Consider the following 14,927-nt stretch of genomic DNA (forward strand, 5'->3'; position numbering starts at 1 on the left):
GGACGTCCACTTCATTGTCAATGTTGCAGGATAATGACGCTGGTCGATTATAGATGTGGAAGTTCTGGAGTCTCATGCTCTCAGAGAAGTTAAAATATTATGGCCTTTGCTGCTTTAAGCTCTCCTCTTTTGTTTTAGCTAAACTCCAAATATCCCACCCAATTTGTCCTTTCTTTTTCCTTTGTCCTCAGGGTTTTCAAATTCTGGATGGTTATATCACACCCATGGTAACTACTTCTTCCACAAAACTGTTGAATTCCTTGCCTCCTCCAGCCTTACCTTACTACCATCTGTTGGATTTGAAAGCCCAGGGCAGCACGGTGTCGCAGTGGGTTAGCACTGCGGCCTCACGCGCCGACATCCCAGGTTCAACCCCAGCTCTGGGTCACTGTCCGTGTGGAGTTTGCACTTTCTCCCCGTGTTTGCGTGGGTTTCGCCCCCACAATCCAAAAATCTGCAAGTTAGGTGGATTGTCCACGCTAAATTGGCCCTTCATTAGAAAAAATGAATTGGGTACTCTAAATTTAAAAAAAAAGTAAAGGTTTGATAGCCAAGTTTGACATTATCTAATCACTACTATTTAATTTATTTATATTTCTGTCCAAGCCTTTTCAGCCTTGATGAATTCTCATAATGTGGGTCTTTACTCATCACCAAGGCACACAACTTGAAATCATAGAATTATAGAATCCCTGCAGGGCAGAAGGAGGCTACTAGCCCATCGAATCTGCACTGGCCCACTGAAAGAACACCCCACCTAGGCCCAATCGCCTACCCTATCCCTGTAACCCCCACCGAGGAGCAATTTAGCATGGCAAATCCACCTAACCTGCACATCTTTGAACTGTGGGAGGAAACTGGAGCACCCAGAGGAAACCCATGCAGACACGGGAAGAATGTGCAAACTCCACATAGACGGATAATGAGGTCGGAATCAAACCCAGGTCTCTGGTGTTGTGAGGCAGCAGTGCTAACCACTGTGCCACCATGCATATTAAGCATTTATCAGGAGAGCCCATGAAACCATAGTTTCAGCAGTACATTTTTTTTAAAATGCATCTTAACTCTAAACTATTGAATGTTGTCTTGGTAGAGATCATTGATACCCGGGAACGAGACATCGTGTTCCTGATTGATGGTTCGACAAAAGTTGGTTCTACATTTTCTTCTGTACGTGAATTTCTTCACGGTGTAATTGAGCATCTCAATGTTGGGTTGAACAGCAATCGCATTGCAGTGGTACAATATAGCACGGACCCAACAGTCGAATTTCTTTTGAACACCTATTCAAGTAAAGGTGAGGTTTTGGATGCAGTGGGAAATCTGGAACCTAAAGGTGGAAGAACGCTGAATACTGGGGCTGCGCTGAACTATGTCATCAGGAATGTCTTCACCGCAGCTTCTGGAAGTAGGCGAGATTCTGGTGTGCCACAACTGTTGGTGCTTCTCATTTCTGGAAAGTCAAATGACAATGTTAAAAAGGCGGCAGAGGCACTAAAAAAAGCTGCTATTGTCACATTTGTAATCGGGGCAATGGATGCAGATGGCAAAGAATTACAGGACATTGCGTATTCTTCTAATTTGCTGTTTGCTATTCAAGACTTCCAGTCTCTTCCAGATATCCAGGATCAAGTGTTACAGCCATTGAAAACGCTGATTGTTGAAATTGTCAAAATGCCATCCAGTGTCACTGAAGGTACATGGGGTTGAAGAATTTCCAGTTCGGTTTTTTTAACCTTCAATGTTAAATATGTGAAGTAATTTAGAGATTCGATGGCTCACCCAGTGAGCATGTTGCTGTGTGTAGACTAAAACACACAGATCAGCAAGGTTGCAGGTTTGAGTGCATGCTCTCAGTTAATGAAAGATGAAAATCGTGAGGGTTTCCACTTCAGTTGTCCCTAACCTGTTGTTGGAAACTGTCACCAATGAGAATAGAATTTCATGGTCTCCACTCACACATGAAGAATCGCTATTTGAATAAGTTATACCAGGGAGTTAGCCTGGGGCTTACCTCAGTCTCTTCTTGAATCCCTTGGTTAGTGAGATTTGTTCGAATAAACACAGTTGTGAAAGTTTCAGTGAGAGAAGCTCTCAGCACTGTCTTCCTAGAGAATGAAGAAACTGCAGTAATTGCTGAGATAAATAGTGGGAGAGCAAAAAAACCACTGAGAATAAAAGAGAACTAAAAAGTACAGAAGAGGAAGGAAATATTTTAGTAAGTATTGAGGAACAAAGGAGTAAACATAGCAGGGAAAGAAAGGTAAATGCACAGAAAGGGGCAAAAGTAAAAAATAAATACAACAGGAAATAAAATAAATACTGAGAAAAGAATTGAAAATGAATTACAGGGAATGACTACATGAGGGAGGCAAAAAAGACAATGAGAAAGAAGTAATAAGTAATACAGAGAAACAGTGAAATAAACTTCTATTGAGTAACAGAGTGAGACACAAAGAAATGGAAGAGAGTGAAGGAGGGCAAAATAAAAATAAAGAGGGGAGTGAGAATGAAGTTACCCTTTTGTAATATTCCTCTTACATGTATGTATAACTGGATGGGTGTGAATAAGAATAATTTGGCGGCATAAGGCCTGAAAATATTCCAATAAGCATGTGTACAAGATGATTATTTCAGCAGTGCTGTGGCCTGGGCTGGAAGGGGCAGAGAGTCGCAATTGTTGTTGGGGAAGAAGGAATAGAAAGTCCTACTTGGTGGCTGTAGTTGAGATGCTGAGTGGTGAAGTGGGGCTGAACAGTCTTCTGAGAGGGAATAGAAAAAGACAGCAGGACATCCCTGGTGTGGCAGAGAGTAGTTTGTGAGGAAACTATTTGGGGAAGGAGTAAGAGAGTGTCAAAATAGAAGAATGAGAGAAGAAAACAGACACTTCAGCAATCCTTTTACATGCTGGCAGCTGATGGGATATTTACAATTGGAGCTTAGCAGGTCATTGTTATAAAACAATATGATTAACATCAAAGAAAATGCACCAGTATTCATACTATTTGTTGGATAACCTTAGTAATAATTATTCTTCCTTATTTATTGCAGGCAACAAGAGAGATGTTGTGTTCCTAATCGACGGTTCTTACCACGTGGGAACGTTTTTTTATTTAATTCGTGACCTTATTATTAATTTAATTCCCAACTTTAATCTTGCAAAGGACAAAGATCAAATTTCAGTGGTACAATACAGTGACAATGCAAGGATTGAATTTCCACTGAATGCTTACACAAGTAACGAACAGGTCTTGGCTGCAACCAGAAAGCTTCGGCTTAAAGGCGGGAGAAAACTTAAGACAGGCTTTGCTCTGGACTTTGTCAGGAGGAATGTCTTCAGCAGATCCGGTGGGGGCAGGCAACACTTGGGAATCTCGCAAATTCTGGTGCTCATCACTACTGGAAAGTCACAGGATGATGTAAGGCGGCCATCAGAGGAACTAAAGCAGGCTGGTATTGTGCCATTCGCTGTTGGTATTGGGGATGTAGACAGAAGTGAACTCAATCAAGTCGCATATTCACCAAAACTGGCTTTTCAGGTGGACGACTACTGGGGTCTTTCAGATCTGGACTTGCATCTGCTCAGCATTTCACAGAATGAAGAGAATGTCCCAACGCCACCTATTTCTGGATCAGGTAACCAAGAACTTTTGAAATTTAAGAATAGTTTGCTCTATTTGAACAAAGATTATGAACTACTCATTATCAATTTGGGAGATAAACATTAGGGATGAACCCAGTAGAGACAGTCTTTGAAGGGAGTACTGTAATATTAATGAAGAGTGCCCTTGGCTCTGGAGACACAGAACACCACCTAGTGAGGTAATTTCCATTCCTGCCATCTGGAGCTAAGTGTCACTGCTACACAGTGTATGTGGTTGCAGTCATTTTGTTCTGCTTATGAGTGTGCTGGATTCAACCAGCAATGCACTTTATATATGAATGGTCAAATTACAGTGACTGCATGTGCTCCATGTGGTCATATACATCACTGTAACTACACAAAGGGTTAATGTACATACACCTAGCTAGACACTAGAGGGAACAACAGAGACACGACACACAGACAGTCAACCAATAGGTCAGTAAGATAGGACACGGCCAATGGGCAGTCACGATACACATATAGGTGACACTACTACAGGAGGGCATTACACCAACCCATATAAAAGGTCACATCACATATGCTCAGTCTCTTTCCAGTGGAAACACTCAGTGTGTACACAGGGTTGATTCAACATCACACACACCACCTGGATTGCAGCAGACTGGTTAGTCAGTCTGAGTAGCTGTAGAAGGATTAACAGTAGAGGCGAATCCGAGTAGGAGAATTGTAAATAGTTCAATAAACGTGTTGAAGTTATCTCCACGTCTGAACCTTCCTTTGTCAGAGTGCACATCAAGGAAGCCGCTTATGCTACGTCAAGAGCATAACAAGACACTCCAATGTTTTGAAATGTTGTTGCTGGTATTCTAAACTTCACATCCCTCCCCAGAGTTTAAATTACACAATTTCAGAACAAGGCAGCTGAAGACACAGGGAATCCACACCGAGTTGTAACAAAAGAAAGGAAGGTTTATTTACAAGGTTTAAGGTACACTGCTCCCAGTGTTACCCAACCAGGTCTGAGGAGGTCTGCCCCAAACTGACCAACCTTATACACAATGTTAATTGAGCTTCTCCTGTCCCCTTACCGGGGAAGCCGTATTCTGCAAGAATCCGGGGAATACAATCGTTTCCACCCCGTAAGTCCCATGCGGGTACAGGTTATGACAGCAGTGCCATCAAAATGGGGTAGCATTTTTCAGTAAAGATTCTCTTTCATTAGTATCAGTATGCAGTGGTAAAACTTGAGCTAGAAAACAAACTAAGAAGAGAAACAAATTCACACTTTATATGTATATATTTTATTTATAAATTTAGAGTATCCAATTAATTTTTTTCAATTAAGGGCCAATTTATTGTGGCCAATCCACCTAACCTGCACATCTTTGGGTTGTGGGGGTTAAACCCACGCAGACACGGGGGGAATGTGCAAACTCCACTCGGACAGTAACCCAGAGCCGGGATTGAACCTCAGCGCCGTAGGGAACAGTGCTAACCACTGCGCCACCGTGCTGCCCAACTTTATAATATGGTAAGATTTGCAGCACATAAACAAGCTATTTGGCCTAACTTGAGTTGGGAACAAGAGTAGGCCATTTAGCCTCTTGAGCCTGCTCAATGAGAAACTTGTTAATCTGTGACAAGCACACTTGGATTTACTCAAATTTCTTAATGCTGTGATTAACAGAAACCTATTAGTCACAGATTTAAAATGAGCAATGGCCCAACATCAACAGCTGCTTGTGAAAGAGTTCCAAACTTCTACCACCCTTTACATGTAGAAATATTTCCTAACTTCACTTGTGAAAGGTCTGTGCCTGACCTTTAGGTCAAATCCCTAATCCTAGTTTCCCAAGTAGCAGAAGTAGTCACTTCTTTCTATCCTATCAAGTCCTCTCAATAACTTGAAAACTTTGTTCAAATCCCCATTATGGGCCATAGCACCGTGGAGCAGGGCGCTGTCCAAAGTTGGGAGGTGGAGGAGGGGAATATAATGTTGTAGTTGTTTGAAGATTCTACATTAGGGGGACAGATAGCATCCTTTATAAGTGGGATCAAGAATTTCACAGAGTGAAGGACATCTCAAACTCACTTGAAAGGATATTGATGATTGAGGGGAACAATTTAGTCATTATGATCCATGATGGGACCAACAACTTAGGGAAGAGTAGATAAGAGGTTCTGTTTGGAGAGTACCGGGAACGACAAACTAAATAAAAGAGCAGGACATCAACAGTCGTAATCTCCAGTTCGTTATCTGAGCCCTGTGCAAATTGGTAAAGGGAGAGTGTTGTGGAAAAGAGGGAAATTTCATGGGATAATGGCATGAGTACTGGGACAAGAAGGAACTGTACCACTGGGACCGGTGCACCTGAACCAGGCTGGGAACAGGTCCTATGGAAAGTCTAAATAGGGCGGTCACCAGGAATTTAAAATGGAAATTCGTGGCAGGACTCAGGTAGAAAAGTTGATATTCTCAAAAATAAGTGAAAGAGATTATGGGCGCGATTCTCCCAAAATGGAACAAAGTCCCCAAGCGAAAACATTTAGCTATGTGTTTCCCAGCACACACAATGCCAAGAAACACATGGCTGTTCAATGCAACTCGTGTTACTTCATAGACTATCATCATAGAATTGACAGTGCAGGAGGAGGCCATTCGGCCCATCGAGTCTGCACCGGCTCTTGGAAAGAGCACCCTACCCAAGGTCAACACCACCCTATCCCCACAACCCAGTAACCCCACCCAACACTAAGGGCAATTTTGGACACCAAGGGCAATTTATCATGGCCAATCCACCTAACCTGCACATCTTTGGACTGTGGGAGGAAACCGGAGCACCCGGAGGAAACCCACGCACACACGGGGAGGATGTGCAGACTCCGCACAGACAGTGACCCAAGCCAGAATCGAACCTGGGACCCTGGAGCTGTGAAGCAATTGCGCTATCCACAATGCTACCGTGCTGCCCTTAAGGGGCCTGAACAGGGAACACACAGCCAAGGCTGTTTAGCACACTGGGCTAAATCGCTGGTTTTGAAAGCAGACCAAAGCAGGCCAGCAGCACGGTTCAATTCCCGTAACAGCCTCCCCGAACAGGCGCCGGGATGTGGTGACTAGGGGCTTTTCACAGTAACTTCATTGAAGCCTACTTGTGACAAGAAGCGATTTTCATTTCATTTCATAACCCGTTTGTACAGTGGAGCTCCCCTGTGTAGCAGGAGATTGGGCCGCCATTTCACCCACACAGCATTGCCTCAGTGCTAGGCTGGCACTGTCAGAGTGTGCAGGTGGTACCAGCAGTGCCAGGGCACCACCCTGCCCAAAGGGCATGCAGCTGGGGCCTCCGATTCTCTGGAAGGCTCCCAGAAGTCCCCATTTGCAGGGACCAGTGGAGAGCAACGCTCGCCCAAGGTCTCTGAGGCAAACGGGATAAATCCCAAAGCCTCAAGTGCCTCGGGAACTGCACATTCTGTCTCGCTCTAAAATGCAGATTTGCCAAAAAGTGAACCCACCCACAATGGACGGGATTTACATCGCAACTTCTTGCGAAGTCATGATGGATTTCGCGAGGCGGTGAGAGCCGGATAGATCCGGGATCAGAGTCTCCCAGCTTTTATCGGCTACACTGCTTTTCTGGTGCAGCGTGGCCGTTGGATTGCGCCCTATGCTTTAAACATTACAGACAAAGTGAAAATAAAGTAATTAAACTTGGAGATAGAAATCTGAAAATGTGATTGAGGGCAAACATTTTAAAGATAACTTCCTTGTTCTTGTACTCATGGGTGCGATTCTCCAGCCTCGTTATGCTCTCGCTCAAGGAAAACAAGGCCAGTGAATAGCGGGAGAGGCAGGAAACGAAAACCACGCCAGGCGCCAAACAGTTTGTGATGCAACTGGCCCTCTCCCATAGGCGAAATCGGGATTCTACCATAATGTTGTAATGAACCAATTATCACACGTTAACCTCTATTTCCGTGCAATTAACGGGAGCCACCCATTATCCAAAGGCCTCCCGTCATTCAGCAGCCTCCCCAGCAAGGAGTCACGCTGGCACCAATTAGCACTCCTTTTGAAAAACGTGAACCTGGCGGAAGGGCTTCTGTGGGGCACCGAGGAGGTGAGGAGCCATCTTTGCTCACAGGCAAAGAGCCCGGGGGCATAGGTCTTACCACCCAAGTGCTCGCCGGGGTTGGGGGATACTCAGCTGGGGACCCACGACAGGGGTGGGCCGCCATGGGAGGGGGGGGGGGGGTCACTGGGGGAGCAACCGACACGGCAACTGCATGCGGCTCCAACATGCCAATCCCTGGATCATGTGTACCCATTCCAGGGGCAAACCCTGTCCCTACCCGTCTGCCCACCGACCTCCCATAACCCTCACAGATTGCCGAGGCCTCTGGCCATGCAGCTGAAGGCTAGTAGGGAATTGCCAATCAATATTATGTGAGCACTTTACACAACCAAAGTGGATTCCCGTGGGTAGGCAGGCCATGTAGCATTTGGGTGTCATGGCCTAGCATCCCAATCACACCTTGATGCATGGACACTGTGCTAAAACACTGCGGGAGGCAACACCACTCACGCAACAGGCAACATCTGAACACCCAGGAGATGGGACACAGCTCCGGGGGAATGTCCACGTCTGGAGGGTGGTTGAGTGCCATGGGGCAGGGGGTTGCCTGGAGATGGACGAAGGGTTCGGAGGTCGGCGGGCATTGCGAAAGAAAGGGACAGGCATCAAACTGGTTGTGCACAAAGGTGTTTTTATTTATTTAATAAATTTTTAGCGTACCCAATTCATTTTTTCCAATTAAGGAACAATTTAGCGTGGCCAATCCACCTACCCTGCACATCTTTGGGTTGTGGGACGAAACCCACGCAAACACGGGGTGAATGTGCAAACTCCACACGGACTGTGACCCAGAGACGGGATCGAACCTGTGACCTCGGCGCCGTGAGGCAGCAATGCTAACCACTGTGCCACCGTGCTGCCCTGTGCACAAAGGTGTTAATTATGTTTTACAATTCCTCACCCTCCCGATGGTGCTACCCCCTCCCTCACCCTCGGTGCCTTCAGTGATCCTCAACGTGCTTTTCCCTCCTTGCTCTATCACTACGTCTAGGTGTGTCCCCAGGATGAACCATCTGAGGTGGAGACAGCCAGCTTATCACATCCCGTGACCTTCGATGTCCCTGGCGGGTGTTCTCTGGGGGCTCGGAGGCCGTAGGGCCATGGCTCACTCGTCGGCGGCACATGCACAGCTGTGCCGCATTGTCCTGTGTGCTGACTGTGAGACGCAGCCTCATCAGAGGGGTGGAACTCGGGGAAGCTGGTGGCAACCATCGCCACTCCATGGGATGGGTCCAGGTTGGCACCTGGTGCTCCCTCCTTCCGGTCGGTGCCCATAGGGCCCTGGAGTTCACCTTGGGACGGAGAGGCAGCTGGTTCAAGCCCCAGTTGCCACTGCGTCATCTGGCTTTGCCTGCCCTGGCAGCTCCCTGATGCCTGCACTATCGTGTTGATGGCCCACGCTATGCTCCTCAGTGATTGGGCCATGCTCTGCTGTGCCTCGGCAATGCCCACCTGCGACTGGGACAAGCGCCACAGCACCTCGGCCATTCCCATCTGAGAACGAGACATGTTCCACAGAACCTCATCAAGGTCAGCTTGGTACTGGGTGACATCCCCCAGCGAGGCGGATATTCTATCGAGACCCTCAACCAATTCCCGTCACCGACTGTACACCACCTTTGACACCTTCACTCATGGTGCCGACATCGTGCACCAGGCTCTCCTCTGGGGTCACCACCCTAGCAGTGTTGGCCTCAGTGCCAAGCATTGCTGGTGACAGCTCTAGCGCCTGTAACCTCTAGGACTCCTCCAAGCGGCTATGGATCTGCTGGAATGATGCTGACATCTCCCCCTGAATGTCCTGGCTGCTTTCTATCGTCTATATGTGCTCCCAGATGATCTCTTCTACAAGCTCAGCATCAGGCTGGGATCCAGCAGATCTCCGACTGCTGCTCGCCTGTGGGTTCCTTTGTCCACCTGATGTACATCAGCAGCTGTGTGGTGCTCACCAGATTATGCCCCAAAGGCCTGACCACTGACATGTCCCACAGAGGTGTGTGTATCTGTACTGGTGGAGGGTGGGGTTGATACCTGTGCAGCGACTATTACAATGGCATCCTCGGAGCTCTCCTCCGAGGTGATCTCCTGGGAGTCAGGAGAGGGGGCCGCCCAGGATGGGCTGGCACCATCGGCTGGAGGACCTGTGGGAGAATGGACATGTGGTCAGTGGGAGGGATAGGTCAGTGAGTAAGGCAACAACAACTCAAGTGAGACAGATCCGGGTGGAGCCCTGTGGTTCCTCACCTCTGCGGAGTCCGCCAGCCTCCGCGTTGGTGATCTCCCTGTCCTTGGCCACACCAGTCACCTCCTCGAAGGTGGTGAGGATTCTGATGTCCGCCAGTCTGGGCCCTCTCCCGGCGATTGTGGGAGAGCTTTTATAATCATAGAATCATAGAAGTTTACAGCATGGAAACAGTCCCTTCGGCCCAACCAGTCCATGCCGCCCAGTTTTTACCATTAAGCTAGTCCCAGTTGCCCGCACTTGGCCCATAACCCTCTATACCCATCTTACCCATGTAACTTTTCCTGAGGAGACACAGAGGGCGCATCGTTTGTCACACATGTGGTTCATTGTGGTGGAGGGGGGGTTTTAAGGAAGGTTAGGAGGGTTGGGGGAAGAGGGAGGGGTGTGAAGGAACGGTTGGGGGTGGTTGAAGGGGGAGGGGGAGGGAGGATTGGGGTTGGCATGGAGAGTTGGGGTGGATACTCCCGTGGGACAAAAAGGTCTCGGGGAGTGGGTGGGGGCATTGGTGTTAACTCACTCGTGCTGCCCCGGTGTAGATTGTTGACCTTTTTCCGGCACTGTAGGCCAGTCCTCCGAGTCACACTCCCGGCGCTCACAGCCACCGTCACCTCGTCCCAGGCAGCAAGGCTTCCCTATGGCTGACCCTCTTGGACCCTTGGGGGAATAGGACATTCCCCCTGGCCTCCACAGCAGCTCCCAGCCTCTCCAGGTCTGCATCCCTGAATCTTAGGGCTGGTCTCCTGGGGGCCATTATTGCGAGCTTGCTGGGGTTGGCTGAGCAAGAGCAGCTTAAGTGCTGCTCAACCTTGTTAGTGGGGGGCTGGCGATGTGGTCCCGGCGAATCAGCTGGCAAGCCTTCATTTGCGGCGGGAAGCCCGTGAGGCCTCAATAAGCGGACCAATTAACATTGAATAGCGTTGCTGGCCTCATTGGGCTGAGGGGCTGTGAAGATTGTGGTAGTCCTGCTCGCTACAACACTTAGAAATCTTTCCAGAGGATCGCGTCCTATGTCCCCATTGATAAAACCCAGGATGCTGTATGCCTTGTTAACCACACTCTCAACCTTTCCTTCCACCTTCAATGGTTTGTGTACATATAACACAGGTCCCTTTGCTTCTGCATGTCTCTCAGTGCTCTTCCTACCAAAGTGCATCACTTCACACTTACAAAAAACAAAGAACAATATAGCACAGGAAGAGGCCCTTTGGCCCTCCAATTTGCGCAGGTCATGATGCTTGTCTAAACTAAACCTTCTGCACTTCTGGTCCATATCCCTCTAGTCCGATCCTATTCATGTATTCGTCAAGATACCTCTTAAACGCCACTATCATATCTGCTTCCACCACCTCCCCCAGCAGCGCCTTCTAGGCACTACATTAAGTTTCATCAGCCACTTGCTGCCCACTCCACTAAAGTCAATGCCCTTTGGATGTTCTATATCATCTTCTTCACAATTTACAGTACTTCTATGTTTCCCATTGCTTGGCCAAGTTGGTTTAAACCCTCCCCAACAGCAAAACACCCTGTGAAAACATTGGTCTTGGTTCAGGTGCAAACTGTCCAGCCTGTACAGGTCCCATTTCTGCCAGAACCTATCCCATTGTCACAGGAATCTAAGCCCTCTTCCTGCACCATGCCTCCAGCCAAACATTCAACTGCCTTGTCCATCTATTTCTATAATCACCAGCACATGAGGTGAATCGGTGCCTATAGGATTACAGAAGAGCGAAAAGATAATATAGCTCCTCCAGCAATTATTAGATTTGCTTGGATTTGTTTTGCTATTGTTACATAAAAATATTTCAACGGTGCCTACTTTCATTTGTTACAGCTGTTGATAAAAGAGATGTCATCTTCCTTATCGATGGTTCTGCTAAAATTGGAAAAGGATTTTCAACCGTTCGTCAGTTTATGGCTAAAATGGTTGAAAAATTTGATGTGGGAGAGGAGAAAGTTCAATTTGGTGTTGTACAGTTCAGTGAGACACCAAGAACTGAATTTCTCCTAAATACTCACTCAACCAAGAAGGGAGTTCTGACTGCAATCAAGAAACTCAAAATAAAGCGTGGCAAAAAAATCAACATTGGCCGTGCACTGGACCATGTCATAAAGAGTGTGTTCACAAGCTCTGCAGGAAGTCGGCTGGACAGTGCTGTTCCACAGATTCTGTTGCTTCTCACTTCAGGGAGGTCCCGTGATGATGTTTCACAGCAGGCGGAAAAATTAAGAAAACTGGGTATCGTTCTGTTTGGGATCGGCCTGAAGGAAGCTGATCAAACAGTGCTAGAGCCGATGGCATACTCCGCCAGCTTGGTTTTTCCCGTGAGGAGCTTCCAAGGTTTGATGGATATTCAGAATCGACTCCAACTGATAATGAAATCTGTGGCGATTGAAGTTGTTGAAACACCAGTTGAAGGTATTTGCCCAACTTTCTTTTCTGGCTTGCAATAGGGTGGAATTATTCAATTGGGTAAAAGGCATAAATAACAGAAAGATATTTGTGCTGGCTGATGTTTGAGCTGTGTTGCTTACTGTCCCATGATGGAACTAAGATAGTTTAACTTCAAGCTGTGACCACAACCAGATTGCTACAAATGCTTTAGGATCTCTGGGGTGGCAGCAGAAAAAGATTTGGTCCCTCCCTGATTGCCATATAGTGACTGATGCACTATCAATTACGACGAGACGAGAGTAGAGTGTAATTGAGGCTTTATCAAGCAGAGATGTGCAGCCTCCTGCAGCTGCTGCCGAAATGGCTGCAGCTCGGTGAGCACACACATTTATACTCTGCCTACTGGGCGGAACCAGCAGGCAGGGATCTACCCCCGTACCTGTAGTACAGGAGCCTTCCCATATTACATCTCGTATGTGATATATACAACAGTGGTGATTACCGCAGTGATTAAAGTAGAAATTAACCCCCACTCAGTAATATGCCTTGGCCAGAATTCTCACACAGCTGGAGAGGCTCTCAGTTTGCACAAAATGTCAGCAGAGGCCCCCATCCTGAAGTGCTGCCCTTGATATTGCAGACTCCACCACTTTTACATGGTTGTGGGCAGGGTGGGGAGTGGGGGGGATGAGGGGAGCGGGTCGTCAAATTCATGCTTCACAGCGCATGAGTGATTTTGATGAGGCAGGCTAAGTGCAGCCTTCTCGGGTGTTCCTCGCTGTGGCCAAGACCTACCCAGATGGGCGTTAGATAGTGGGTGTTCCTCGGTGCTCCGAGCGCCGGAAACACCCAACTAATCTCACACTATGGGACTCTGTCCCCATTCGGATAGAACTCGCCCATTATAAACCATTGTTACATTCTGTGGTTTATTACATTAATTCACATAAGCCCAGTCTGACACCTGTGTATTTATTTATATATTGTGTGCTCAGTTAAACATATAAAATGATTGAAAAATAAATCTACAAAGAAGATGTAAACGTTAGGAAAATGAGTGTTGTCAAAGGAGGGCTTTCTTTGCTGCACTTGGTTGTTTGAAACCTCGGCTACATTACAAACCAAATGGAAACACTGAAAGTAAAACTTTAACAATGGACTGTAATGTCCATTCCAGAGAACTCGAGGCCCTGTTCCAGGACGAAAGAGAATTTGTCTTTCCTTTGTGATTCTGGGTTCTGTCTTCCCCTCTTCACTTGTCCACAGAAGGAACATATGCTGTGGGGACCCAGTAGACCACTAATACAGCATTGATGCTTCAACTGTACACCCTGCATTCAATTTTTGAGTTCTTGGCAAAGGTCGTGCACTCTGAACATCAAAATGTGTGTTTTTTCTTGTTCTCTCAGGTATCAGAGCTGAGTTTGATGCTGGCTCAATGTTTGATGTTGATACAGCTCTGCCACAGTAGCTGGTCATTTCCCATTGTCAATGGTGAAAGTTGTGCCGATCTTAGAAAAGTAAAACACTTTGAACAGAAGCCTAGGCAAAGGAAATGTGTGCGTTTCTACCAAAAATATTCTTTAATTTCTTTTTCCTCCAACTTCTATGCGGATGCTGTTCATTTCCAACACACTCTTCTTGTTTGTTGGATTTGGAGCATTTGTAATTAAAAAAAAATCTGCACTCAACACCTCACCCCAACCCTGGCTTATCACATTGGGGAATATGCTGTGCAAGAACCTTTCAACCACTTTAATCAGAGGCTTTCAGCACTGCTAATTCACACCTTTTAAATAATCCAGTTCCTTTTCTTTTTTCCACAGATTTCTAACTTTGCAGATGGTTGCACCTATGGATCTATTGCCTTGTAATTTTCAACTTGCAAGCTCCTCTTCTACCGTCAAGCATACAAAGTGATCAGTGAGAAAGAAATTGATTCATGACTCAAACAGGAAATCAACCAAAAGGATGATCTTGATTTTTAGCCACCACTTTGATGATTTCTTGCCTTTCCGAGGGGCCACCACTTGGTACTAAAAAAACTATCTACAATAATTGAAAATTTTTGGTCTGCATGATTTCTGTTGCATGAGATTAATTGGCTTCAGTATGAACACAATGTTAGGAACTCATATACTGTGCTATAATTGATCCCATTATGTTTGATTTGATGCAAAGTTTTAATTCACGTGTATCAGCTAATGAACATTATTGTTGATTGTTTAAATACAAAAGTTGAAGCAGAAGTTATAGTGAGTGTCGCAATTAAGAAAACCTCATAAACATACATCTATAAATCGCAAAGTGTGTTTTACTCCTTTCTCAATTGCATCTTTGAAATGAAATACTTTTGCTTGAAACAGCAGTTCCAAAGAAGAGTCAAATTGGAGTTGAGATTTTTTCTCGACACTTGCTGGCAGACCTGTGTTTTTCCATCATTTTCATTTTATTTTATTTCAGGAGCGCCGGTATTGCTTTAGGATTTAGCTCATTGGAGATTTGAGGCTAACAAGTGTCGTGTTGGGTGTTCTGATGTACAAACGA

General features: G+C 46.4%; 1 protein-coding gene across 3 annotated transcripts in view; it reads left to right on the forward strand.

Annotated features, from left to right (window-relative positions):
• Positions 1 to 14,687, forward strand: part of LOC140393896 (collagen alpha-3(VI) chain-like) — a 132,613-nt gene extending 117,926 nt beyond the window's left edge. For all 3 annotated transcript variants that reach the window (XM_072480498.1, XM_072480506.1, XM_072480515.1), the window contains 4 exons: positions 1,094 to 1,696; positions 3,052 to 3,636; positions 11,820 to 12,404; positions 14,207 to 14,687. In XM_072480498.1, the coding sequence (XP_072336599.1) occupies positions 1,094 to 1,696; positions 3,052 to 3,636; positions 11,820 to 12,404; positions 14,207 to 14,214 (1,781 nt within the window). In that variant the 3' untranslated portion in view covers positions 14,215 to 14,687. The remainder of the gene's footprint in view (positions 1 to 1,093; positions 1,697 to 3,051; positions 3,637 to 11,819; positions 12,405 to 14,206) is intronic.
• The last annotated feature ends 240 nt before the right edge of the window (positions 14,688 to 14,927 follow it).

This window comes from Scyliorhinus torazame, chromosome 2 (genome assembly GCF_047496885.1).
Source record: "Scyliorhinus torazame isolate Kashiwa2021f chromosome 2, sScyTor2.1, whole genome shotgun sequence".
NCBI classification, from domain to species: domain Eukaryota; kingdom Metazoa; phylum Chordata; class Chondrichthyes; order Carcharhiniformes; family Scyliorhinidae; genus Scyliorhinus; species Scyliorhinus torazame.